Raw genomic sequence first — 27,911 nt, forward strand, 5'->3', positions numbered from 1 at the left:
GTAGGAAGAAGCCAGGCTCATTCCTGCGGGGACCTTGACTACATTGCTGGGTAGGAATAATTAGTGTCTTTAGAAAACCTTGGGATAAGTGCCAAAACCTCACCAGAAAATGGTTAGGCTTGAAATGAATTGTTCCCAGCTCTCCTAAGGGAAGAATGTTCCTCAGATGCACACTCATTAGCATTTATATGGTCCTTTTCCTCGGGGCATGAAGATTTTCAGAGTATTTCAGCTGCTCTTGCAACATTATTGTAAGGTAAGGTAAGCCATAGCGCATTTGGAGTAAGCTTTCGGGAACAATGGCTTGCATAGTTAAAGCTGTTTTCAAGAATGAGGTGAGATTTGAACTGGGAACTTTCTGGACTCGTGCTCATAACTGCTATGATGATTTGATGGAGCTGTGTGATCTGTCCCGGAGGCATGTACTGGAATCCGCTGAAAGGAAAGTTAGGGCAGCCCCAAGGAATTCAGGCACAGAGAAACCATGGCTAGTCTAATGGCATACTAAGATGGATGCATTGTATCAAGAAATAGATGCAATGCATCCATCTTAGTGTGCCATTAGAATAGCCATAGTTTCTCTCCGCCCAGAAACTCTCCTTTCTACATGGGCTGCGTGGGGTAGCAATCCCTTCCCTAACCTTCCGGCAACATTATATGACACACGCCAGGGATGTGTGTCATTAGGTAGGGTTGTTCTGTATTAAACCTGGAATGTATTGGTGCACAAAAACGCAACCGTTGGCCTTCAGAGAAGAACCCGGGAACCTCCATTTCCATCTACAGCATGTAAAGTACAGTCATACCTTGGGCTGAAGTAACTTCAGGTTAAGCATTTTTGGGTTGCGCTCCGCGGTGACCCGGAAGTAACGGAGCGCGTTACTTCCGGGTTTCGCCGCTCATGCATGTGCAGACGATGATGTCACGCGCATGCGCAGAAGTGGCAAATCGCGACCCGTGGACGCGGGTTGCATTCGCTTCAGGATGCGAACAGGGCTCTGGAACGGATCCTGTTTGCAGCCAGAGGTACCACTGTAAACCATGAGCCCTCAGCCCTCGCGATTACGGAACAGAACCTTAAAAATTCCTGGGAATTTCTGCTAAAGAGCTAGGTGGCTTTTCAAGGTGGAACCCTCGGTGGAAAGAAATGCTCCCGACTCCAGTGTAAAGCTCACCCCCTCCATTCCCACAGTGTGGGGTGCAACTTGCCGCATGTCTTGACATTATAAAGCTGCTTTGTTTTCTAGCCAGCAGGAGCCAATGTTTCTGTCTGGGGTCGCAGCAGTCAGTGAGAAAAGGGACCCATCGCCCAGTGTGACCTGGGAGGGTGATGGTGGGGACTTGACAGGTCTTCTATAAACCTGCCACTTTAGCACGATTTTAATCTAATGACACATTAGATTCCCTGGGAGAGGGTTAAGGCCAAACTAGATATAGCTCAGGACATAGGCACCAATTCCTAGGAGCCAAGGCAGTCTCGCGCGCACCACCCCCCAGAATGTATTTTTTTAGGGAACAGAGGCAAATGGCAACTTAGGAGGGTGGAGACTGATAATAGGGGGGAAGACACTCACCCACCAGTGCTGGCGCCTAGACCCATCAGAGGAGTGTTAAATGATTAAATTAAACATCTTTTAAGTTATATACTTTTTTTTTTAAGTGCAGGAGACCCTATTCAGAGATCTCCAGCACTGGTTTCCTCCCTCCCTCTCTCCCACTTGCAAGTGCTTTTATTCTGCCGCTTGCTAGAAGCCTTCTAAGATCTCCGGGGAAACCTGCTGATGTGGCACTGACCTCCGCTTTCCCTTTCGCTCACGCACTGTCTACTCCTGCAAACAGATTTCAGGGCCAGCCCATTAAACAAACATTGACTTGGATACCTTGAGGCAGGTAGGAAGTAAACACACAGCTGGCAGGGAAAGCTTGAGGATGGAGTGAAAGCTGAACGAACCACATAAAAGACAGCAATCAGGGAGCAGAATAAACTGTCACCCAGGGAGGGCAGTCAAGGAGACCTCACTGAGCTGAAAATATTTCCCACAAAACAAACCATTTTCTGTAAGGGAAGAGCTAGCAAATGTAACAATTACCTTCCTCGATCGGACCAAAGCATTTCGTTTCCAAGGTAATTGCTTGGAGCGTGGGCTGTAGTGTCTGCTTTCGATGCTGCAGGTAAGGTCCAGGTAGAGCCTCTACCTGAAGCCCTGGAAAGAGCTGCTGCTTGTCAGTCTAGCCCAGAGGTCGCTAGCCTGCCGCTCTCCAAATGCTGTTGAACTACTACTCCCATCAGGCCCTGCCAGCATAGCCCAATGGCCAGGGTTGCTCGTCAGCAACACCTGGGAGGGCTGCAGGTTAGACCACAGTACTGGTTTGGACCGCAGTGAGATGGATGGGTTGGGAAGGAAGCATCTTCCTGTGTTCCTAGGCCTAATAGGGCAGGAGCAGATAACCTGTGGCCTCAGGCCTAATTTAATGAGGCTGTGCTCATTAATGAGGCAGTTGCTCGTCAGCAACACCTGGGAGGGCTGCAGGTTAGACCACCGTACTGGTCTGGACCGCAGTGGGATGGATGGGTTGGGAAGGAAGCATCTTCCTGTGTTCCTAGGCCTAATAGGGCAGGAGCAGATATCTTGTGGCCTCAGGCCTAATTTAATGAGGCAGTTGCTCATCAGCAACACCTGGGAGGGCTGCAGGTTAGACCACAGTACTGGTCCGGACAGCAGTGAGATGGATGGGTTGGGAAGCAAGCATCTTCCTGTGTTCCTAAGCCTAATAGGGCAGGAGCAGATAACCTGAGGCCTCAGGCCTAATTTAATGAGGCAGTAGGAGCATGGAGGGAAGCCCAAACGCAAGCAAGCAGTTTGGGCAACTGTCAAGAGCAGTCGGCCCTTTCCCCGGAAGCCTGAGTGTGAGAGAAGTGGGTCGCAGAAAAGGAGAAAGGATTTCTTAGCCCTCTCTTGGTTCTGGTCCTCTCTGCTGCTACCACGAGGCCCATTGATAGCTCACCCCTCGACATATAACATGCCCCACAACAACACTTTACCCACTCGCAGCTCCCAGCAAATGTCACTAACTGCCTTCAGCAGTTTCGGCAGAAGGCTCAGGTTTGTGTGTAATCCTAGTACAGTGGTACCTCAGGTTACAGACGCTTCAGGTTACAGACGCTTCAGGTTACAGACTCCGCTAACCCAGAAATAGTACCTCGGGTTAAGAACTTCACTTCAGGATGAGAACAGAAATCGTGCAGCAGCAGCAGGAGGCCCCATTAGCTAAAGTGGTGCTTCAGGTTAAGAACAGTTTCAGGTTAAGAAAGGAGCTCCAGAACGAATTAAGTACTTAACCCGAGGTACCACTGTAATCCCGGAAGGGAGAAAAGCGAAGGCAAGCACTATTGTTAAAATTCTTTATGTATGGTTTCAATATGTAGGGGCTGCAATATTCTGCCCCTTATTATTATTATTATTATTATTATTATTATTATTATTATTATGCTTTAACAGAGTTCTTTGGAGATGAAGGTTTCTCAAAATGTGATTTGTTTAAAAATTGGACTGGGGATATGAATAGGCGAAAAAGCCCCCTTTCAAACTTCTCTGTCTTTCTGGGGCCTCCACTGTGCACTCTGGGGCTCCTCTCAGCTTGTGCTGCTGCTTAAATATGTGGGGAGAAAGGAACTCAGCTTTGGAGTTCATTCGATTGTGTGCCTCTAGACGTGCTGTGTTTGTAGCTACAAGCTCTGTTTGTTCACTGGGACCTTTGCCAGGAGTTAGACCGCCAAGCGGATTTATTTCCGCCGCGCCCCCCCCCCCCCGCCTCCCTTTTGGCTCTGAGAGTTTTTGTTCTCTCTCTTTCTCTGTATTGTTTGTTTTCCCCCTAATCAGCCTGTGCCTAGAACCTCCAAGGCAGGATTCCTGCAGCGCTGGAGGAGTGTACAAAAAAAGAAAGGAAGATCTCCCTTATCTCGGACTGCTTGTTCCTTTCTGAAGGTCTCGGAGCACTGGCTGTCCTAGATTAGCTGCACTTGACAAAATTCCCACAGCCAGAGCTTGAAGGTTTTTACTCTGGCCAAAGCTTGTGGCCCATCAAGCCCACAGGCTACTGATTTTGGTTGCCAGCCCTTCCACATTTAGGTAAAAAGGTAACCTCTGGATGGTTATGTTATAAGAAAAATACCTCTAATTCCCTTGTGGGGTATCCAGAGCTCCTATAGAGACCCTCAGAAGATCTCTGTCGGTCGGAGAGAAAGCAAAGGTCAACCAGAGTATATTGAAAGCAAAGTGGCTAGTAAGCTTGATCTTTATTAAAGGAAATAAACTGTTGCAACAGGGTCCCCGCTCATGTGATGGGAATTTTGAGGTCTTAGATATATGTTAAATGTTCATAAGTGTACCAACCAAGTATGTACATAGATCATCACAGGAAGACCGAACTGAAACCATTTTGATTCCCAAACTGACCAGATGTTTTCTCTGCAATGTCAAAGGAAAATGGAAAAGCCTCCCTATTGTCTTTTCCTTCACAAATCCTGTCTTTAGGGCACATTTAAGGTATGAATAGGGTGTGAGCCTGTGACCTGGCTCAGGAATTAAGTATTTATCATTACAAAAGAATGGCCGGGCTCCCCAGGCAATCCAATCAAGTGACCATTAAACAGATAACCTGGCAGACAGGAGGTAAACAAAGCACTCAGATTTCTTCTGTAGACCGCCCTTTCTGTGATGTAGGTATGATGTATCTGGGGTGGTGGTCTTGAGCTACACCCCTTCTGTGATGTATGTATGATGTTTCTGGGGGTGGTCTTGGACTCCAGGGAGGGAATTTAAAATGTCTGTATAAGGGCAGGCACACTTTTGTTCTGGGTTCTTCCTCCCTCCTGCATGTGAGGGGAGCACCTTGTTGCAACAGATCAATAAAGATCAGGCTTACTAGCTGCTTTGCTTCTCAATATACTCTGGTTGGCCTCTATTATTTTCTCCTACCAATAGGGAACCTACGTAAGGACTCTATATGGGCTCTTGGATACCCCATAAGGGGGAAAGGGCAGATTTATTTGTTTACAACACTCGCCACACACAGGAGGGAAGAGAACACCTAACAATGGTGCACAAGCCCTTATAAAGACTTTTGAAATTGCCTACCCTGTAGCCCAAGGACCCCCCCCCCAAACATATATCACAGAAGGAGAGGCCTCCAGCAGAATCTCCTGTCTGCCTGATAATGCCTTGCTTGATTGCATTTTCTGGGTAGCCTGGCCATTCCTTTGAGATGGTAAATACTTTAGTTCCTGAATCTCTTACGCATATTGATAGTTTGCTCAGCTTAACAGATTCATGCCAGACTGTATTTGAAAAGGGAGAAACACTCTGTCCCAGCTCCTGCCACCCTAGGAAGTTTAAAAGCACGTCAGTGCAAGTAGATAAATAGGTACTGTTGCAGCGGGAAGGTACATGGCGTTTCCATCATAGTGTTCTGTTGTACCAGAAGTGGTTTAGTCCTGCTGGCCACATGACCCAGAAAGCCATCTGTGGACAAACGCCGGCTCCCGCGGCCTGAAAGTGAGATGAGCGCCACAACCCCATAGTCGCCTTTGACAGGACTTAACCGTCCAGGGGTCCTTTACCTTTTTGAAAAGTGAGGTGTAAGCCCCTACAGTCCAAAGACAATCAGAAAGCTTTTTCCCATTTCCTTCCTCCTTGCAGAGAAATATTTGAGGTCAATTTGGCAGAGTCAAAATGGCTTCAGGATTGTTCTCCTGTACTATTTCAGACAGGTGGTTTATATATTTATGTATGTGTTTGCCTTGTACATTTATGAACATTTATTCTATATTTGAGACCTTAGACTTATGATAAAAGTTAAGTCCCATCAAAGGCGACTATGGGGTTGTGGTGCTCATCTCACATTTCGGGCCAAGGGAGCCGGTGTTTGTTTGCAGACAGCTTTCCGGGTTGTGTAGCCAGCGTGACTAAACCGCTTCTGGCACAACGGGACACCCTGACAAGTGTCAGAGCACACGGAAACGGCATTAGGTTTCCTGAGGCCCTGCTTGGCTTGGCGGGTTGAGCTGGTCTGGTTTAACGGATCTGCTGCAGCTGCAGAACAGGATGGGCTCAGTTCCTCGCACCCTTGCTCCTTCTCTTTCCCTTTGCCAATCCTTCCTTCCCATTGGCCGAAGCAAACTGTGCGCTCTTGCGTTGCTCAGTGGCAGTTGGAGCAGGGTTTTGGAAAGCAGGGGTTTCGCCATCTCATTTTGCAACGCTTGATATTTCGTTCTGTATTCAGTGGTTTTGCAAAACCAATTGCTAGCAGTCAAACGGCATACCACCAAATTGCAATCTAAACTCTACCCAACCCCAGCCACCAATCTACTGGCATGTACAAACAGCAGCATAATGTATCCACATTAAATACCCGTATTTTTCGCTCTATAAGATGCACCAGACCACAAGACGCACCTAGTTTTTGTTTGTTTTTTTTAATAATTTTTATTAACTGGCCAATCACATCAAATTAAATCACATCACATAAATTCCAAATTACAAAGCCAAATTTTTAAATTTTGTTGGGGGAACCCATACTTCAAGATCCAAAGGGGGATTCAGATCATCTTCTTATTACTGTGTTAATGTCCAAATCAGTCCCAATCAGTCCAAACAAAATTCATAATTCTATCCAGTCTTATCTTGGTGTTTCCACATCATATCTTGTTCATATAATTTCTATTTTTCCTTTACGATCTCTTCTGTTAGTCTCCTTAAGCCGATAAGCAAAATAATAATCCTGTGTGGATTTCCCATTCCTCCACTAAATCCGGATGGTTTCCATATATCTCCTTCGTAGATAGCATCGCTCTTTCCATCATAAATTTGGCATTTGTCGCTCTTAAGTCCCACCGAGAAGTTGATCCACGATATGTAAACAACTCTATTCCTCTCTTTCTCCTCCCAGACCCAAGAGCTCCAACAATGCCTCCCAAAATGGCGACGGCATTTTTAACTGCATCATTCCAAAACTCTTAGCTTTCCAGCTTCATCTTGAAACATTGCTTTGGTTCGAAAGTTTATCTCCACACAGCCTTAAATCCACAGCTTAAGTCCTTAGTTTCTGACTCATTAGGGGAGGGGATTCTTGTTAAATCACATAAGAAAAAGGAAGGCAGGTTTTTTCCCCCCTCCCCCCTCAGTCATTTGTACCGTATCTTGACGTATCTTCTCATATTTTATTCTTGTCTTGGTATCAGAGATCTCTTCTGTCAGCAGTCTTTACTCTCCTTTTTCCTTGAAGCATGTGCAATTTATCTCGTCCAAATTGTTTCTTTTGAAGATGCTTGCAACTAGCGGCGCGAATCAGGGACGGCGTCCAGGAGTGCCGGAATCCCACAGGAGGGCTTTGTGCCTAGTGCCCCCACCCCCACAAATTCGGGGGTGGTATAGGGTGCAGCAGGCAAGGGCCGTCCCCCCCCCACAATCCTGGGGGGGTTAAGGAGGCTAATTACCCCCATCATAGCCTCCAAATTACCTTGTGTGGGTCGGAAAGATGTTATTGTCATTCATCTTCCAATGCGCCACCTAGTGGCCCCCCCAAGACGCACCTAGTTTTTGGAGGAGGAAAACAAGGAAAAAAATATTCTGAATCTCAGAAGCCAGAACAGCAAGAGGGATCACTGCGCAGTGAAAGCAGCAATCCCTCTTGCTGTTCTGGCTTCTGGGATAGCTGCACAGCCTGCATTCGCTCCATAAAATGCACACACATTTCCCTTTACTTTTTAGGAGGGAAAAAGTGAGTCTTGTAGAGCAAAAAATACGGTACTATACTCATACCGTACTCCAACACGCAGTGCTCTCGCAGAAAAAGTCAAATGGGGGCAGGCGAACTTGAGGAACTTCCCTTTTCTGGGGAAGAGGAAGAGGGACGCAATTTGCTGTTCTCGGGGGTGGAATCTGATAGTCTTTCATAATACAGCTCCCTGTGCGAGGCCAAAATTTGGCGACCCCAAATGGATCTTCTCAATTACGGACCTTCTCCATTTTACACCCCCTTGGCTTGGCACCCTGTGGGGGGCAAGGAACGCCTGCCCCACGTTGCTATTCTTCTCCAAAAAGTCCAGGGATTGGCTGCACTCATCCTCTTTTCTAGCTCCATATCTGCTTAAGAGGCGGGTGATCTCACCAGGTTTCAGCCTTACAACTCAGCCATTTAGGCAATTGGAGGCACAGTAACAGACTTGACAGAAGCGAATCTTTAAAAGCAAAACCTAACCGTAGGGTCTCTTTCCTTCCAGTTTTTCAAGGCGTTCTCCACGAAGCCCGAGGATGGCGTCAGACTTCACCGTACGTATCCTGAAGTCAATTCCTACCTAAGCTAGAAGCCAGAAGTTATGGCTGGAGTTTAGTTTACCAGGCTGGGCCTGCCTAGAGAGGGGTACCCATTCACCATCCTCCAAGCTCATGAATCAGAAGGCTTCTGGAGGAATTATAGGGTCCCGGTAATCAACGCTGGTGGTCACCCTCCATAAAATGTCCCCTAGGTCGTTGATGGGTGTGGCACAATCTCTTTGAACGTTCCCACCCTTTCCTCTCCGTGGTGTCTCTTAATTTGACCAGGAAATGTCAACATGTCCCGCATCTCAAAATCAGCAGCGTGAGACCAATTCCACGCTTTCGTTTTCATTTTTGTCTCAGGATTTATATTCCCCTCCAAATCAAACTTGAGATGGGGCTTCTTTGTCTCCCTCTGTTTCCAGGCAGATTAATGCATTTCCTGGAAGTCCTCCACTCTCGTACTGGGCCTGTGTGTCTGAAGGCACACACATAATCATAATCAAGAATCCCATAATCAAGAAAAGAAAAGCACCCAATAGGCCCTGGCTCATAGCTGTCAACTTTTCCCTTTTTTTAAGGGAAATTCCCTTATTCCGAACAGGATTCCTCGCAAGAAAAGGGAAAAGTTGACAGCTACGCCCTGGCTGCTTCCATTTGAACCAAAGGGAGGATAGGATCATGCTCCTGTTCTTCCTCACCTGCGGAAGGTTCATTATGGCAGAGTTTGAGAAATTCTGCATGAGGAAAGTCTCCAAAATGATTCATGCTTTCTGGAAAGGGAATCCCCATGCAGGCATGAAGACCGAAGATTGCACTTTGGAAAAAAGATAGTATCTGTCTGACATGAACCACGTAGGAGTTAAGTTGGGAGTGGTTCCCTGGCTGTGTTTAGGTCTAAGCGTAGGGCTGTGCATATGGGTGGCAGCCTGGCACAATGTTTATCTCGTATCCAGGCAGCATTTATTTTGTCTCGAGATTCCCAGGCCCAGGTTGCTTCCTGCCACCGAAAGGTAGAGTAAGGAGAACGCCTGACTTTGAGTAACACCATCCCATAATGATCCCAAGGAATCCGACATGAGAGAAGCTGCTGTTGTGCATTTCCTAGGATATGGCAGGTGCAGGGGGCATGTAGGCTGGTGCAGAGCTCCTGGCCGGAATTGTGACCTGATATGCTTTCTTCCTTGTACAGATAAAGGAGACGACATTCGGAGCCTCACAGAGTCCATCATCACCTCAATAGAGAGCCATAGAGACCTGTGGCCTCCTGCCTGCCCACCACTGGAGCCAATTAGGTAATTTGGGTGGAAAATGCATCATAGCATGAAAAACAATTATAGCAATGCAAAGCCTAGCATGGGCTTTCCCAGACTTGTGAGTTCACTCACCCTTTGCAAAATTTCCATTGACTCCCTCTTAGAGGGGTAAACTGAATAAAGTCAAGAAATATCAGTATCCAATTGACGTTTATTAATCCCTATTACTAGGAATCATAAAATGTAAAAAGTAAGGGAGGCAGCTCTAATGATACCATGCTTCTTCACCTCTGTGCTGAGATGGCTGCACCTGATGCACTTTAATAAGTGTATAAGGACTGGGCTTATGACTTTGAGAATACTGTTGTATTGTGGAATCTTAGGATCAAATACAGAGGTTCCTCATTGACAAGGGAGGTCCAGTGTGGACACCCATGCCCCTTAACTCTGAAGCTTATAGTTTCTATTTATTTTACATGCTATACCTTGTAAACTTATTTCCACCCCAGGTACTTTTTACCCCCTTTCAGACCCCCTAGGTCTCCATTCACCCCCTGCACAGTCCCAGCGACCCCAGGGGGTCAATATCAAGCACTTTGGGAAACCTTGTCCTGGTATGTTTAACAGCAGCAGCAGCAAGGCTCTACTATCTGGGATGCTTCTAACATTTCTATGTCAAGCAGGTTTTTATACCTTAAGAAGAAAGAGAATCAATTTCAGATTCAAGACTTTGAGGCAAGGGGATTACATCTGTTAAAAATCCCCCACAAACCTCCCAAATTTCAACCCATTTATCTTGACTCACCCATGTGGGGAAAGAAGCAGTAACGGGAGCTATGACACAGGTTTCTGTATATTTAGGTCCTTGAGCCATACCTTTTCCCACATGAGGACAATAACTATCTCAGAAGCTGCTGTTTACCAGAGGCCCATGTGCCTTTTGAATACAGCTGGAAACAGGAGGTCTAGATTGGTGCATATTCCACATGTGAGCTGAAGTAACAACTAGGAGGAGAGTTGTTTTTCTTTTCCATCCATCCTATCTCCCGCCTTATTCCCAGACAGGGACTCAAAGCAGCTTGGCAGCTTGCAGCTATAAACATAGAAATAAAAAATCTTTAAGAACCGTAAGTGAAACACTTGCGGAATCAAAACTATATATGAATATATATGATCTATTAGAAATATACAGATAATTGCAATAACAACAGCACCAGCCCTTTCATTAAAAGCAGTTAGTTCTCAAAAGACTTCCTGCTTGGTGTGTGGGACTGAATGTTAGACATAGGTGTTGCTGCAATTTAGGGTTGGCTTCTGCGTAACATTCCACGATGGTGTTTTGAATTGTACACACACACACACACACACACACACACACAGAGAGAGAGAGAGAGAGAGAGAGATGTAGATATAGATAGCTTACGTACTGTATATACTTGAGTATAAGCTGACTTTTTCAGCACATTTTTTATGCTGAAAAAGCCCCCCTCAGCTTTTACTTGAGTGAGGGTCCCTGGCGGTGGCGGCAGAGGAACGAGCAACCTGAAAGCAGCCCTTTCGGCAGCACCCTAGGTAAGCAGGGGGATGGGAGGGGCTGGGGGGGGAGAGAGAAACCCCTCTGTCGTGTGCACATGCGCGCGCACACACACGCACTCCAGCCCACCAGGAGGTTTGTGGTGTGGTGAACCAGCTTATACTCAAGTCAATAAGTTTCCCCAGTTTTTTGTTTTTTTTATAAGATATTTATTAGAATTTTCCATTTTATACAAACAAAGAAAAATTAAAAAGAAAAAATAATAAAAACTCATAAAGTTCATAGCTTATTTTTCAGTAACATATTTCCCTGACCTCCTCATACCTCCCCTTCTTGTATTCCAGTTCAAATTGTTTTTCCAGCAAATCCTTATCTCCTAACATTACAATTAAACCCCTTATTTTCTATCCATTTTCTTAAATTATTGTAACTTAAACTCTTAATTATATACAAAGAAAAAAGGGACCATTTTTTCATATTCTTGTGTGCCATTACAGCTAGAAACCACTTAATTTCAATCCAACATCACTCAACATTCATTAATATTGCAATATTTTTGTAAATAGTCCTTGAATTTCTTCCATTCTTCTTCTGCCGACTCTTCTCCCTGGTCACGGATTCTGCCAGTCATTTCTGCCAATCCCATAAAGTCAATCAACTTCGTCTGCCATTCTTCCAGAGTGGGTAGATCTTGCATCTTCCAATACTTTGCGATGAGTATTCTTGCTGCTGTTGTAGCATACATAAAGAAAGTTCTATCCTTTTTTAACACCAATTGGCCGACCATGCCCAAGAGAAAGGCCTCTGGTTTCTTCACAAAGGTATATTTAAATACCTTTTTCAATTCATTATAAATCATTTCCCAGAAAGCCTTAATCCTAGGGCACGTCCACCAAAGGTGAAAAAATGTACCTTCATTTTCTTTACATTTCCAACATTTATTATCGGGCAAATGATATATTTTTGCAAGCTTGACTGGAGTCATGTACCACCTGTATATCATTTTCATAATATTTTCTCTTAAGGCATTACATGCCGTAAATTTCCCCAGTTTTTTGTGGTAAAATTAGGTGCCTCGGCTTATATTCGGGTCGGCTTATACTCGAGTATATACAGTATTTCATTGATGGCTTCAGGCTCCCAATGAATCTGACTGTCATGCGTCAGCCCCAGCTGGCTTATGGAATCATAGAGGGTCATTTAGCCCAACCCCCTGCAATGCAGGAATCTTTTGCCCAATTTGGGGCTCAAACCCACAGCCCTGAATTAAGAGTCTCGCTGTGCAAAAGGTGGGAGGTTTCTCCAGTGCTTCCCCCCCCCCCGGGGGACGCAGGGGTACGCATACCCATAAACAGGGCCTAAACCCTGATTGAAATGGATCTAGAAAACCCGTTTCCTCTCAGAGTGCCTGGATCTGGCCCGTGACCAAAAACTAAAACAATAAAACCAGGTAAAGGAAAGAGCAGGAAATATTTCAAAACGACAAGAGGAACCAAGTGTCCACATACTGAAAGCCACACAGAACAGAAGTGTGCTTCACTGGGGTGGGAAAGTAAACGGCATTTGTTCATCGATGACTGTCAAGCCTTTGTTTTAGTGTTACCTGCTGCAGGCTGTTGAACTCCAAAGAGCAGCTGAGCAGTTCAGTTCCAGAATGCAGCAGCTTCCTGTTCCAGTCCTCCTTTGTGCATCTTAAGTGATTAGTCTTCAGTCCAAGTTTATGCGTTTGGTCTGGAGATACAATTATCCACTCAGCGTACATGTGCTGATGTTCCATTCATCTCCTGCAAGGAAATGGGTGATTAGAGGAACTGACCTGTTAACAGAGCGGAGCTATGCATGTTTTAGAAGGCTTATGGCTCACAAACTCAGAGCATGATTCTAACTTGCCCAGGCTGCATAGAGCGTTTGGAGAGGCTGGCTTCTAACAATTACCGTATTTTTTGCTCTATAAGACTCACTTTTTCCCTCCTAAAAAGTAAGGGGAAATGTGTGTGCGTCTTATGGAGCAAATGCAGGCTGCGCAGCTATCCCAGAAGCCAGAACAGCAAGAGGGATTGCTGCTTTCACTGCACAGCGATCCCTCTTGCTGTTCTGGCTTCCGAGATTCAGAATATTTTTTTTCTTGTTTTCCTCCTCCAAAAACTAGGTGCGTCTTGTGGTCTGGTGCGCCTTATAGAGCGAAAAATACGGTATTTACCGTTTACCGAAGCACCTAATAACTATCCGGTTTTCAGAAAATGGTCGGTTTCTAGGGAAATTGTTTGCAAGCCATCTTGAGGCTTTCACACATCACGTAAGCAGACCAGAATCGCCACCCCCTGGGGCTAATTTTATTTATTTTAATAAAGTATCCATCATCCCCCAATCTCATAAAAATATCAGGGTGCCACAACACAACTCTCTCTCTCACACACAATACAGTGGTACCTCGGGTTACATACGCTTCAGGTTACATATGCTTCAGGTTACAGACTCCGCTAACCCAGAAATAGTACCTCGGGTTAAGAACTTTGCTTCAGGATGAGAACAGAAATCATGCTCCGGTGGCGCGGCGGCAGCAGGAGGCCCCATTAGCTAAAGTGGTGCTTCAGGTTAAGAACAGTTTCAGGTTAAGAACGGACCTCCGGAACAAATTAAGTACTTAACCTGTGGTACCACTGTAAAACATAAAGCACCATTAACGATAGTGCAAAGTAATCATTAAAAGGACTTAAATTATAAAAATGTCCCCAAGAGATGCCCAAAAATCAGTATCAGGGGTACAATATCAGGATCTTTTTGTGGCTTTAGAAATCACAGCACTGACAGGCAATGGAGATGTAAGGGGGCGTATTCCTGCATTGCAATGGGTTAGACTAGATGATCCTCAGGTTCCCTTCCAACTCTACGATTCGATGAATCTATGATATTATGGAGGAGGAGAATTCTGCACTATTTTGGGCTGCAGCTCCGTATCTCTTGTAATGTATAATTCCACCCTGGCATGCACAGGCAACAGCTGTGAAGCCTTTTGCGCCACTGATCTCCACGCCAAGAAAACAACAACGAACCACCTGCTAGATTTCTCTATTGGGCTGCTCTCTTAAAAACACAAAAATAGGATCGGTAAAGAAAAGGTGTCAACCCAACCATCCCATAATAATCCCTCACAGGGCCATAGGTCCAGCTAGATTAAAGGATAGGTACTGTTCCATACTGTGCCCAAGGGGAAAATATGAGAATCCGGGAGGATCTCCTCCAACGGCGGGGAAGTTGAGATGTCTGAATCTGTGTGAAATAATTGTTTGCCCTGTACTTAAAGCAGAGTTGCTCAGCGTGTGTGTTTCTCTTTATCTTTTGCAGTACGGCAGAACTTCACGACTTCTTCCACACAAACAACGTGACTTATTTGGCCCTGATATTTGAAAAGGAGGACTCCTTTTTGGGCAGAGAGGTGACTCTTAATTGACTGGTTGACAATCTATGTTGCAATCTATGTTGCAGCAGCCTAGCTTTAGAGAAGAGGGTCCTTCGCTCATTTCTGCTGCAAATGGCCCCCTGCAGGTCTGCATGGAAATATGGGGTGACTTTTTCTTTTTAAAAAAGTAGTTTATTAATTATATGGAACTACACAAGATGTCCCTTATCGCAGAGCCTCTGGGAATGTTTGGCAGCCCTTCATGCCTTTTCCTGCACAGGCATCATTGGGAAGTGGAGCCAACGTAAAACCAACTGGATCTTCTCCCCCTTTTGTAACAGAATGGAAAATTGGAGATAACTGCATTCAGTGGGCACGCTTGGCACAAAATAGTCTAGCTGTCACTGTACCCCCAAAGCCCAGAATCTAACTCTCTCCTTTTCTGTTGAGCCTTCCCTTGTGGGTTTTCCACCTTTCCCCCCATTATGTTTTCTTCCTCTTTGGGGACAAGATCCCTCACCTAGTTACACACACAAACACACACATTCCCTCCTTTACAATCAGAGGTATACCTAGTGGTTGGTGTTGCGGTAAAGTGGTGTGTGTGTGTGTGTGTGTGTGTGCGTGTGTGAGACAGTGTGTAACAAATGCACAAGGGACACCTTTGTCTGCAACTGACAAATAGGAAAGATACACTTGAGCAGGAAGTCTGAACGATGCTTTCCTTTGGCTAGCATATTTCACTCCATGCTAGAAGGAAGTGTTTTGGTTGCTTCACAATACTTCTTGTTTCTTCAAGAGCATTAAGAGTAATCCCCTTTGCAAACTGTACGATTAGCAAAAGCAAACGTGGATTAAGCAAAACAACAGGGTCTTGTGCTTTCACAGGGAGCTGCTTCAGCATCCTTTTCCTGACAGGCTAAGCTAGAACTTCTGGCTTCAGGTCAGACCCAGGCAAGCCAAGTCACACAGGCCTTTTATACCAAAATAATATAAATATAGACTATGCGGGTGGCACTGTGGTCTAAACCACTGAGCCTTGGGCTTGCGAATGGAAGGTCAGTGGTTTGAATCCCCACGACGGGGTGAGCTCCCGCTGCTCGGTCCCTGCTCCTGCCAACCTAGCAGTTCGAAAGCACGTCAAAGTGCAAGTAGATAAATAGGTACCGCTCTGGCGGGAAGGTAAACGGCTTTTCTGTGCTCTGCTCTGGTTCGCCAGAAGCAGCTTAGTCATGCTGGCCACATGACCCAGAAAAACTGCCTGCGGACAAATGCCGGCTCCCTTGGCCAGTAAAGTGAGATGAGCGCCACAACCCCAGAGTCGTCTGTGACTGGACTTAACAGTCAGGGGTCCCTTTACCTTTTTAATATAAATACATGACAAAAGAATCTACCCTTCTACAACACTCCCAAGTGTGGTGGCCAGGACCATGATGTGAGAGCTCTGCCTTTTGCCTCAAGTCAGCAAGCAGAGAAAAGTACAGAAAATTCACCTGTATGTGCGCACAACACACACAAATATCCACACACACGCAGCCTCAACTCACCCCGGCTCACTTTCTGAGTCTGTTGATCTCTCCCTTATTTCTCTCTTTTGCAGCTAACTTCCCTGAAGACTAGGGGACGCGGGTGGCACTGTGGGTAAAACCTCAGCGCCTAGGGCTTGCTGATCGCATGGTCGGCGGTTCGAATCCCCACGGCGGGGTGAGCTCCCATCTTTCGGTCCCAGCTCCTGCCCACCTAGCAGTTCGAAAGCACATCAAGTGCAAGTAGATAAATAGGTACCACTTTGTAGTGGGAAGGTAAACGGCGTTTCCGTGTGCTGCGCTGGTGCCAGCTCGCCAGAGCAGCTTCGTCACGCTGGCCACGTGACCCGGAAGTGTCTTCGGACAGCGCTGGCCCCCGGCCTCTTAAGTGAGATGGGTGCACAACCCTAGAGTCAGACACGACTGGCCCGCAAGGGCAGGGGTACCTTTACCTTTACCTTCCCTGAAGACTTGGGAGTGGGGGAGGATGAGGAGCAGATAAAGTTAGAAAAGAGATCAGTAAGGGATGAGAGACCCCCTTTCATTGTGCATGCACACGGTTTTCAGTGCATGCCAGCTTTCTCTGCCTGCTGGCAGGAGAGCCTTCCAAATTTTGCCCAGGCAGAGCTCTCACAAGGTAGGTGTAACCTGTAGCCGGGCTGTCAACAGAGCAGTTTTCCATGACTAAGGCATTGGGAGTGTTGCACATATAGTACTGGGAAAGGCGGGCAGATCCCTGGAAAAGAGGTGGGAAGCAAGCATATGGCGAGGAGAATTTCTCATTCCGTTTGTGGATGTACTTAACATTGTTGACTCGCCAGTCCTTTTAGCAGTTTGAAATTCAGCAAAATTACTCACACTGGGCAAGTGGTTTCGGAGGCAGCTGGAGTTCCACCCAGTTTGGTTCATGGTTCTCTTGGAGAAGGGCAGGGTAAAAGTGATTCTTTGACAGCTGGCACACCTGTGCCAGTCCTGCTTCACCTATACCAGGCACGTCACCTATACCGGTAGATCACTGGACAGCTGTGGTAGATCACTGGTAGATCACTGGCTCCCCCCCCCAAAGAAGCTCAACAATTTTGGCTCCCCTAAAAAAACAACTTTGACCGCAACTGGACTTAACTGTCAGGGGTCCCTTTACTAATCTTCCAGTAATTGTATTAAGATGACTTCCTGTTAACGATGCCGTTGTAGAGCATGAGTGGAGGCCAGAGTACGGTAGCAGCCCTGCCCTTTTCCAAAGCCCTATTCAAATGGCACATCTCCTGCACATGCACTCGTTGCATAGTGGCGGGAGTGGGCCTGCAGCAGCTACTCACCTCAACACTGGCAAGTTTGGCGGGGCGTTTGCAAAATCGAGCCTTCATGCATAGTCTCTCCACGCGATAGGGAGCCTTGTACGGTGAGGTTTCCCAAATGTGGAATGCGGACGTAGACTTTGCTTTACAGATATCCTGCCAAGTGCTCAAGATCTGGGGTGGCCCAGGTCACAAGCGCCTCCGTTTCCCATTCCGCATCTTCTGTGTGTGGAACGCCCTCCCAACAGATGTCAAGGAAATAAACAACTATCTGACTTTTAGAAGACATCTGAAAGCAGCCCTGTTTAGGGAAGTTTTTAATGTTTGATTACATTGGGTGCCTCCCAGAGTGGCTGGGGAAACCCAGCCAGATGGGCAGGGTATAAATAAATTATTATTATTATTATTATTAGTAGTAGTAGTAGTAGTAGTAGTAGTATTTGTATGGGTGGGGGGAGAGAGCGGGTGCCTTACAGCCAGGGTTTTGGTAAAATGTCAACAGCAGAGAAGAGTCCAGCAACACTTCTGGAAGAAACAGATTTTTGAGATGGAGGGTTTAGAGGCAGAGGAGAAAAATAGATTGTTGCGTCCCTCTATTAAAGTCCAACTCTATTCACAACACTAACTAAATGTGGTATCTGGTTTTAGGTCACACTGGACATGCTCCAGTTTGAGAACATTGCAGTGAGGCGAGTTGTAAAGAGCAACGAAGAGCTCGTGAGGAGCTTCAACATTACCACCTTCCCTTCTGGCCTCCTCCTTGTCAAGAACGGCTCATGTAGCAGCATCCCTGTGTGAGTTGCCGCTCTTACTGTACCTCCTTATCTAGCAATATTTTTAGCATGCATAAACTCTCTTACGATCCCTATTCATTTTCTTTAAGACTCCAAATATGACAACAACCTAGTTCACCATACAGTCGCGGATCTTGGGGGGTGGGGAGTCCAAAGAAATACGTACTTATTTGTACCACTTGTACAACCTGGGAACGCTCTGCATTAATGGGTCTTAAAAAACCAGTGCAAAAGAGTCAGCTGCTCCACAAGCCCCATAGCTATGATTTTGGGTTCTGCTTTAGTAGATTGAATGTTTTGTGTCAGAGGGACTCCGGATTTCTGAACAGTTCTGAATTCAATCATCAAGGTAAGGCCCAGTTCTACCATTGCAATCAATGATGCATGCGGGACAAATTTGCATAAATGTGACTAACATGTTGTGAGCTGCCCTGCTTGTTCGTTGGTGTGTGTTTTGAAGGCATGCAATGATTGTGGGGGGAGGGCGTGCAAGCACTGGAGATGATAGGAGATACAGTAGGGTTACTGGGCATGTTCTTGTGGTCCAGATGGTTGTGTGTTGCTTGTCCTGGCCAGTTAAGTTCAGTTGCGAACAACTCTTGGGTTGTGGCGCATATCTTGCTTTACTGGTCGAGGAAGCCAACGTTTGTCTGCGGACAGTTTTTCCAAGTCATGTGTCCAGCATGACTAAGCCGCTTCTGGCGAAACCAGAGCAGCGCACAGAAACACCATTTACCTTCCCGCCACAGCGGTACCTATTTATCTACTTGCACTTTGTGCTTTCGAACTGCTAGGTTGGCAGGAGCAGGGACTGAACAACAGGTGCTCACCCCGTCGTGGGGAATCGAACTGCCGACCTTTGATCAGCAAGCCCTAGGCTCAGTGGTTTAGACCACAGCACCACCCGCGTCCCCTGTCCTGCCCTTACCCTACTACAATCAGTGAAAGTACCAGCTTCTTTGGTAGTGAGCTTCAGCTCTGGCTTTTATGCTTGGGACTAATGTTGGTGTAGGTGGCTGTCCAGGGAATGGATGACCCAGGCTTTCAAGGCATCCCAGTTAACCCCTCTGGGATATTTCCACTCAATTGCTACCTAGTTTGAATTACGCTGGAGGAAAACTATTCCCTCTCAGGCCCATAGCTGGGGTGTATGTGCGCAAAATCGGCTAAAATATGTCCATAAATTAAAAAATTGATTATTGCCTCATAAGAAAATTTTAAATAGAGGGTGAATTGAATGGGTAGGTGGGTGGGGGTTGGAGGAGAGGCAGAAATAATTTGTCCATGACTAAGGGGCGCAATCTGGACTGTTCTGCAAGGGGCGCAAGATCACCTAGCTATGGCTCTGTTCCCTGTCCTCCTAGGTTTTGCTCTGTAACAATGATGGTTAGAAATTTGGCAGAGTTCCCCCTGCCACAGGATTCTTTTCCCCAGTTTTTATAACTTTCTTTGTGGGATGTCACATTTGGTCAACCCGCAAAACAACAAAAGCTATCCAGATTCCTAGATAGGCCCTCTTCCGGTTGATCTTTGTGGTAGGACATTGGTTCTGAAGCTCCATCTGCGCAGATGGGCAGGACTCTGGCAACTGCATTGCCGAAGGCTGTTCTTAGCCAGATGCTTGGGCTTGTGAGCGCTTGTTGGGAAAAACATGGGCTGTCTGCGCTCGGCATGACAGACTCTCCACTGGAGGGAGGATCCTGTTGCATCTGAAGCCAGGAACGGGAATGTCTCTTTGGGTGTTTCTCAAGCATGGATGTCTCCTAGCGATGAAACCAATGAGCAAGGAGGCCTCTCGCTTTATGGAGGGTGTGGAATGTGTCTTGGAATGTTCCTATGGGAAGCACCAGTAGAGCAGCCATTATGGATAGGCAGTTGGACCAGATAATTGCATGCCTGTCCTTCTCTTGCTGTTTTGTCCCACAACCTCCTACACTAAAACCTACAGAGTCCTCTAAAGTATTTGTCTGCAAGCTTGAGACCTTAGAAAAGCTGGACTATTTGGGCAGAGGAAGCTGGCAGCACCTCACAAGATTTTTCCATCCCTACGCTGAGATACCAGTGATGGAACCTAGGACCTTTTGCATGCAAAATACATGCTTTTGTCACTTAGCTATAGTCCCACCTGAACTGGAAGGCTCTGTGATAAGGCAGTATATTGTAATACGCTTGTTGTCCCAGTGGCCTTGGTAGCTGCCACCTGTAGCCAAGGAGCTCTCATTTTCTGTTGTGGATTTCTGTCTTTTTCTCCTTAATGAATTGCAGATTATAAGACTCCACCTAGACTGTGAAGAGGAGCCTTTACTTGATTTATTTTTTGAAACGTTGAATATAATCAAGCACGGTGTTCCAAGTCTGGCAAGCGACTGGCTCTCGTTTCCTGACCCTCCTCTCACCCAGCTGCTCTGCTCCTCTGCTTGCTTTCTTGTTGCGGAAAAGTTCATTAGGAGCCACACAATGGCTGGTTCGGAGATGCTGGCGGAGAACAATAGAACCTGGGCTTGGACCCTCTGGTGGATTCTTGCTGCTGAATAGGGCATGAAAATAACAAGCAGATGGTCTCTCCCTCCCTCCCTCCCAGCCCCGCAACCTCCGTGCAGTTTGATTGATGTCCACCTGGCAGCGAAGGCATTAGTGCGGCAGGCAAAGGGGCACATGGGCACTGTGTCTTCCTCAGGAATGGGGCTCGGAGAGGAGACGGTTCTGCTCGCCCCCTTGCCAAAGAGGGGGGAGCCTCTTCCACGCTCGTTGTAACTGGCTTCCTAGCTGGTGCACATGGGATTTGCAAGAACAAATCAGGGAGGCGGCGAGCCATGCCGCAGGAGGCTGCCTTTGTTCTTCCATGCCAGCTTCACCCAACAGGAGAGCCATTGTTTTCCTTGCTGGTAGAGGAGAAAATTGTTTGCCTGATGTTGACGTCTCCTGACCATCTGCTTGCAGGGAGGCACGCGGCTGAGAAAGCAGAGCGGCTGCTTGTTGGCTGCTGTTGCCTTCTGGACTTCGTTGCCACTGCCATCGCCTCCCCCCACACGGGTGGGCAGCTTTCCTTTCTTTATAATAATATTTTTTATTAAATTTTCCGAATATTTTTTAAACATGGCACCCATCTTATATATAATACATCAAAACCGACCATCTCGGCCTGTGACTTCCCTCTTCCTCGGCTAATGGTTTTCTTCTTTATACAGTGGTACCTCGGGTTAAGTACTTAATTCGTTCCGGAGGTCCATTCTTAACCTAAAACTGTTCTTAACCTGAGGTACCACTTTAGCTAATGGGGCCTCCTGCTGCTGCCGTGCCGCCGGAGCACAATTTCTGTTCTTATCCTGAAGCAAAGTTCTTAACCTGAAGCACTATTTCTGGGTTAGCGGAGTGTGTAACCTGAAGCGTATGTAACCCAAGGTACCACTGTACTCTGATATTGCATTTTGTTGTTGTAATTATTATTATTATTATTACCCTTATATCCTATTCTTAAATAAACATTCAATTAAAAATCATACTTAGTAATAAGTGATAAATTTAATCTTACAAAACTTATTGTAACCCAATTATTATTATTATTATTATTATTATTATTATTATTATTATTTATTATTTGTACCCCGCCCATCTGGCTGGGTTTCCCCAGCCACTCTGGGCGGCTTCCAACAAAGATTAAAAATACATCAAAATGTCACACATTAAAAACTTCCCTAAACAGGGCTGCCTTCAGATGTCTTCTAAATGTCAGGTACTTGTTTATCTCTTTGACATCTGATGGGAGGACATTCCACAGGGTGGGTGCCACTACCGAGAAGGCCCTCTGCCTGGTTCCTTGTAGCTTTGCTTCTCACAATGAGGGAACCGCCAGAAGGCCCTTGGAGCTGGACCTCAGTGTCTGGGCAGAACGATGGGGGTGGAGATGCTCCTTCAGGTATACTGGACCGAGGCCGTTTAGGGCTTTCAAGGTCAGCACCAACACTTTGAATTGTGCTCGGAAACGTACTGGGAGCCAATGCAGGTCTTTCAAGACGATGTTAATTGTTTACAATCGTCTTTCAAATCCAATGGGCAGGTAGCTTTCCTGCTCATTTCGTTCCACTTTGGGCTGCGGGCAGAGTCGGGTTTTCTCATCAGGATATTCATATCCTGCTCTGTGCCGCCTTGCCTGAAAATGGGTGGCTGGCTGATGTGGAGCTCGTTCCCTCTTGGATTCTATGTGGAGGGTGAGATTTATTCCATGGGGAATCCGGTGAAAGAGAGAGAGGCAGCGAGACACAGAAAACCTAAGACGGTGGGAAAGAAGTCTAGGCTACAGCTCCCATCATCTCTGACCATTGGCCAGGGCTGATGGGAGCTAGAGTCAAACAATTCAGGGCCAATTCAGGACCGGGGTGTGTGCAGCTTTCAGCGCATAAGGGCACATAGGAGGCAGCATGGGAGGTGAAAGTCAGGTTTGATGTTGCAGAACTATTAAGACTGGATCAGCCAGCACTATCACAACCACGGTTATTGTTCCAAGCTCATAGCAAGAGCACCTTCTCCTTCTCTCTCTCTTTAAAATAATAATGTTACTAGTTTTCAGTTACAACCCAATAATAGCCTCATTATAACAATACCAATTTATAATACAATTATTAAGACCAAATTATATAATTTAGACAAAGTGTGCTAGAATTTATGGTTTGATGATTTTCTTTACTTTTGCGTTCCAAAATCTTATTAATTTCAATTATATTCCAGTCCTCATAATAATCCCTTATACAACAACTGCAATATTAGTAACTTCTATTTGTAGTGACACATTAAATGATTTATAAAACTACAAGTGAGGCACTCAGAATTATATCCTTGTTCTTCCTGTGTGTGGCAATTATTCTGTCTGTTGTGTTTCTTTCTGTCCTTGTGAAATGTTATGTCTGTCTTTTCCCTGGTTGTTGCTGTTACCCATCATGCCTTGGGCGGAGCTGATATCCCATTGTTGCTCCAGAAATTTCTCCCTCACTCTGTCCCAGATTCCTTGGCCCAACATCTGAAATTTACTTCTGGTAGTGATGTGGAAAAGTTGCAGCTGTGCATGTGTATGGATTAATGATTCAGGGGGGAGCGGTCAGATTGGTTCGCCTTTGCGTGCAAGTTAAGCTGACTTTCTGAAACCCGGACGGCTATGTGATGCCAGGTAGAAGGGTGAAAGTACCCAGGATCTCAGTTGGTCTCTCAAGGTCTGCCCTCTTTCCCACACATGACAATAAGTAACCAAACAATTAAACCCCTGTGTTGCAAACAATTATCAGTAATATCCAAAGCAACACGATGACCAAGTACAACAATGCAATATCAGTATAAACTCTTTATATAATCTATACGGAACAGAAATCTTATAAATCTCTGAAAGAACCAAATAAGTAAAGGTAAAGGGACCCCTGACCATTAGGTCCAGTCGTGGCCGACTCTGGGATTGAGTGCTCATCTCGCTTTATTGGCCGAGGGAGCTGGCGTACAGCTTCTGGGTCATATGGCCAGCATGACTAAGCCGCTTCTGGTGAACCAGAGCAGTGCACGGAAACGCTGTTTACCTTCCTGCAGGAGTGGTGCCTATTTATCTACTTGCACTTGATGTGCTTTCGAACTGCTAGGTTGGCAGGAGCGGGGACTGAGCAACGGGAGCTCACCCCATCACGGGGATTCAAACCGCCGACCTTCTGATCAGCAAGTCCTAGGCTCTGTGGTTTAACCCACAGCGCCACCCGCGTCCCTTGTGAGAACCAAATAAACATAAGTCTTATAAGTCTCTGAAAGTCTTTGTAGCCTATGCAAGTCTCTGAAAGAAGCAATAGGTCAGATACTTATCCGGTGAAAACAAGCCATAAAGCTTTGTTTTATGATGTCCAATGCTACCGAAGTGGTCCACAAACAGAGGTTGTGAACAGTGATTCTGGATATACCCACCGTTTCGTGGAATTGTTTTTCAGCACAGCAGAAGGATACAGAAATGCTGTGTGACGCCAGGTAGAAGGGTGAAAGTTCCCATGATCTCAGTTGGTATCTCAAGCTGTGCTCTCCTTTCCACGCAGGCATGTTGACTCGAGACCACTTTACACAGACTTCCTGAAGAAACTGCCTGGGGTTGTTAGAGGAGACACCTTCAAGCCCACTGTGCTGCCACCTGTACCACCTACTACACCTGGGCCCTGGAAGGTGATAGACAGGTGAGAACCACCTTTGATGCTTCCAGTTCTTCTGCTCTTTCTTCTCGCTCAGCACTGCTTTGTTTTTGCAGCACCTCCATCACTTCGTGGCTTATGAAGGCCCTGTCAGGGTTCAACATCACAAGCTCATTAGCCAAGGGCCCTTCCTTTACAACACTGTAGCTCTGCTGAATACAGTGGACGCTCAGGTTGCAAACGTGATCCGTGCAGGATGCACGTTCGCAACCCACACAGTTCGCAACCTGCAGCATTCGCAACCCGCAGCTGCACGTCTGCGCACGTGCGGGTTGCGATTCGGCGCTTCTGCACATGTGCAAAGCACGATTTAGCGCTTCTGCACTTGCGCGACCGCTGAAACCCGGAGGTAACCCGTTCCGGTACTTCTGGGTTTCAGCAGTCCGTAACCCGAAAAAACGCAACCTGAAGCGTCTGTAACCTGAGGTATGATGGGCAAAGGTCCCCTTTCCCCCTTCTCCAAAGTGGATTGTTGGAAATTCTGTGGCTACAGCTGGGCTGAAGGAGGAGCTGGATTTAGCCTTAAGGTTGATGCTTCCTGTGTAAGTTATGTACCTTGGTTTTCAAACAGCTTAGTTCTCAAATGTTTTGGCTCCCGAACGATCGAAGCCCGGAAGTTCCGGTTTTTGAATGTTCTTTTGGAAGCCGAACATCCGACGGGGTTTCTGCAGCTTCTGATTGGCTGCTGGAACTTCCCGCAGCCAATCGGAAGCCATGCTTTGGTTTTTGAATGGTTTGGAAGTCGAACGACTTCCGGAATGGATTACTTTCAACTTCCAAGGTACGAATGTAGCTGCCATGTTGAACTCTCTCTCTCTCTCTCTCTCTCTCTTTCTTTCTTTCTTTCTTTCTTTCTCTCTCTCTGCCACAGGAGAAAATTGTACATGGCTGACGTGGAATCGGCAGTGCTTTACACGCTAAGGAGAGAGGCAGCACGATACGATTTCCTTGAGAAAGAGCAACTCTCCGCAATGAAGCAGTATGTGGCTGTATTGGTCAAGGTGAGCTCTGATGAATTCTTTTCCTTCCTCTCCTCCTCCTTCCTCAAGAATCTTAGCTTCTGCATATATACAGACTTGCCTCCCTGTTATCTCGGTAGTGACTTTGTTTTTAAATGATATGTGAGAGCTACTAATCTTGTTCTGGGTTTCTTTCTTTTATTCTTTAAAAATCACATGTCAAATGTCCTCTTTTCTCAAAAACAATAACTTCTCAGTTATCATTATTATTTTGTAGTCTTTCTGAGGGGTGTGTGGACTTTGACCTGCGAGTTTGCATAATATGTCGGTGGTGGTTGAACCTACAGAGCGGAAGCGAGGGAGAGGGGCGACAAAGGTCTTAAACCAGATTGGGTGAGTCTTACCAATCTAGTCTGTGGTTGAGGGAAATCTGAGACATGGGATGTGTATGTTTCTGTTGAAAACAAAACCACAAAAAAAGGAAAGTAGAGGTAATATGAAGCGATTTCCTCAAGCCTCTGAGAATTTGTAAGGAATATTTTGAGGGTGGGATTAAGGCAAGGGAAGTTCCTTGCCTGTCCACAGAACTGCTTGCTATACAATATTTTTATAGCTACAACATCTTCAAATTTAGGGTTGGCAAATTTCTAGCACGTTACAGCAGAGCAGGGGGAGCAACATATAGCTGTGAGTTCTTTAACCCGTCCCCTTTCCTGAAACTCCCCCTTCAGGAGGCCTGAACTGGGAACAAGATGCACTGCAACATTTTGATGCAGATCCCATTTGTTTGTTTGTAGTCATGATTGTTCCATCTCCGTGGTTCCAAACATGGAGAGAATCGTATCAGCTTTGTTTTATACCACAGAATCTGGAGTTTTGAAAACTTTAGCTCCATTCCTTTTTAAAAAGAAAAAGGCTTCTAGACCTTGTATTCCTTGGGCTTCAGCATTTAGAGAGTAGAGTTTTTGCTATACATTTTCTTCCCCGGCCTTCAGTCTTGTCGCGTTACCCAAACTTCTCTACAGTCTCTCAGTTACCCTCTTTGCCCCCGAAGCCTCTTCCATTGAGATTATCACACAGGGGGTTGCTCTGGTTTTGACAAGAGTGTCGTAATAACAAAACCACAGAAGGGGTAACATGGCTTCTGAAAGGCACTTTTTGGTTTTGTTTCTTTTGCTGCAATAAATCTTTTAAACCCTGGTATCGAAAGGCCATAAAGCACAAGAGGGTACAGTCTGTGACATTTATTTTCAAAGATCTTAAGTTATAGCTCAGGTACATTTTGTTTCTGTTTGACCTTTGCATATGAATGTTACAGGCTGCATGCTCTTTTGCTCTGAGTGCTTTCTTGCGTTTCTCTCTCTCCCTCCCTCTCTCTCTTTGTGCCTGTGTTATATGAGTACAGTGGTGCCTCGCAAGACGAAATTAATCCGTTCCGCGAGTCTCTTCGTCTTGCGGTTTTTTTGTCTTGCAAAGCACGGCTATTAACGGCTTAGCGGCTTAGCGGCTATTAACGGCTTCGCGGCTTTAAGAAAAAGGAAACAAACTCGCAAGAACTCGCAAGACGTTTCGTCTTGCGAAGCAAGCCCATAGGGAAATTCGTCTTGCGGAACGACTCAAAAAATGGAAAACTCTTTCGTCTTGCGCGTTTTTCATCTTGCGAGGCATTCGTCTTGCGAGGTACCACTGTATTTTGACATTCTAGCCAGAGCCAACCCACCAATGAGGCAGGGTGAAGCACCTGCCTCAGGCGGCAGAAGCACAAAGTCAAATCATTTATTGATTGATTTAAATAAGGCAATAATAATCTTAAGACTTGAGACAGAGAATCTACCTGCAGAGGGGGATAAGGGGTCCAAACGCCAGAGGGGAGATGGTGAAAAAAAGATGAGTTAAAGCCACACCTTTCGCAATGTTTGTGTCCCTGTTTTTGCCAACCCGAATGTGATCTCATTCTCTCCTTCCCTCTGGAAGGGAAGGGAAATATCTTCTATCAGATATTTCTGGGATATTGCAGTGGTCTCCCTCTCTGCAATTTGGTGGCAATACATCGCCTGTGTCTGAAGTTGTGAGGTTTCAAAGCTGAAACCATAAATCACGCGAGGCCAAATAGTACACTGCATGCCTCTTTTCTGGTTACGAAGCAAAACGGGGAGAGGAGGGGAATTGCTGGCAAGGCTTTGGCTGGATGGAGCCTTGTCGCAGAAGTTAAATGCCTGTCACCAGCCTATGTAGTCTCTTACAGAAACTGTGGCGTACATGTTGAGAGAAGGAAGGATGCTGCCAAGGGAATGGAGATGGGAAAGGATGGGGCTGGGATGCCTTAAGAGACAGGTGGTGTTGGGAGGAAAAATAGGTGCAGAAAAAGAATTTACATCCATCAAGCTATCTGTGTGTCCGTTCTCCCCTGCGCACACCGTCTCTACAAATGAATGCCATTCTCTCTAACCCAAATATAAGCAGGAATGGAAACAAGGGGCCTCTGTAGTGCCCTGAGCATCAGTTTGTCCCTCTCCCCCCACCATCTGCAGAGTAAGGGGACAGAGGCTGAAAGATGGAAGGGAGGGCATGGAAGCAATGTTGCAGGTGTTCACAATATGTGAGGCCGCAGCACACGGTT

General features: G+C 46.2%; 1 protein-coding gene across 1 annotated transcript in view; it reads left to right on the forward strand.

Moving 5' to 3' along the window:
- QSOX1 (quiescin sulfhydryl oxidase 1) overlaps window positions 1-27,911 on the forward strand; it is an 84,289-nt gene that overhangs the window by 37,458 nt on the left and 18,920 nt on the right. The window contains exons 3-8 of the mRNA XM_083621597.1: window positions 8,282-8,330; window positions 9,511-9,613; window positions 14,454-14,544; window positions 17,981-18,126; window positions 24,183-24,317; window positions 25,204-25,333. Coding sequence (XP_083477723.1) covers window positions 8,282-8,330; window positions 9,511-9,613; window positions 14,454-14,544; window positions 17,981-18,126; window positions 24,183-24,317; window positions 25,204-25,333 — 654 coding nt within the window. The remainder of the gene's footprint in view (window positions 1-8,281; window positions 8,331-9,510; window positions 9,614-14,453; window positions 14,545-17,980; window positions 18,127-24,182; window positions 24,318-25,203; window positions 25,334-27,911) is intronic.

This window comes from Podarcis filfolensis (genome assembly GCF_964270895.1).
Source record: "Podarcis filfolensis genome assembly, chromosome: 6".
Classification (NCBI taxonomy): Eukaryota; Metazoa; Chordata; class Lepidosauria; order Squamata; family Lacertidae; genus Podarcis; species Podarcis filfolensis.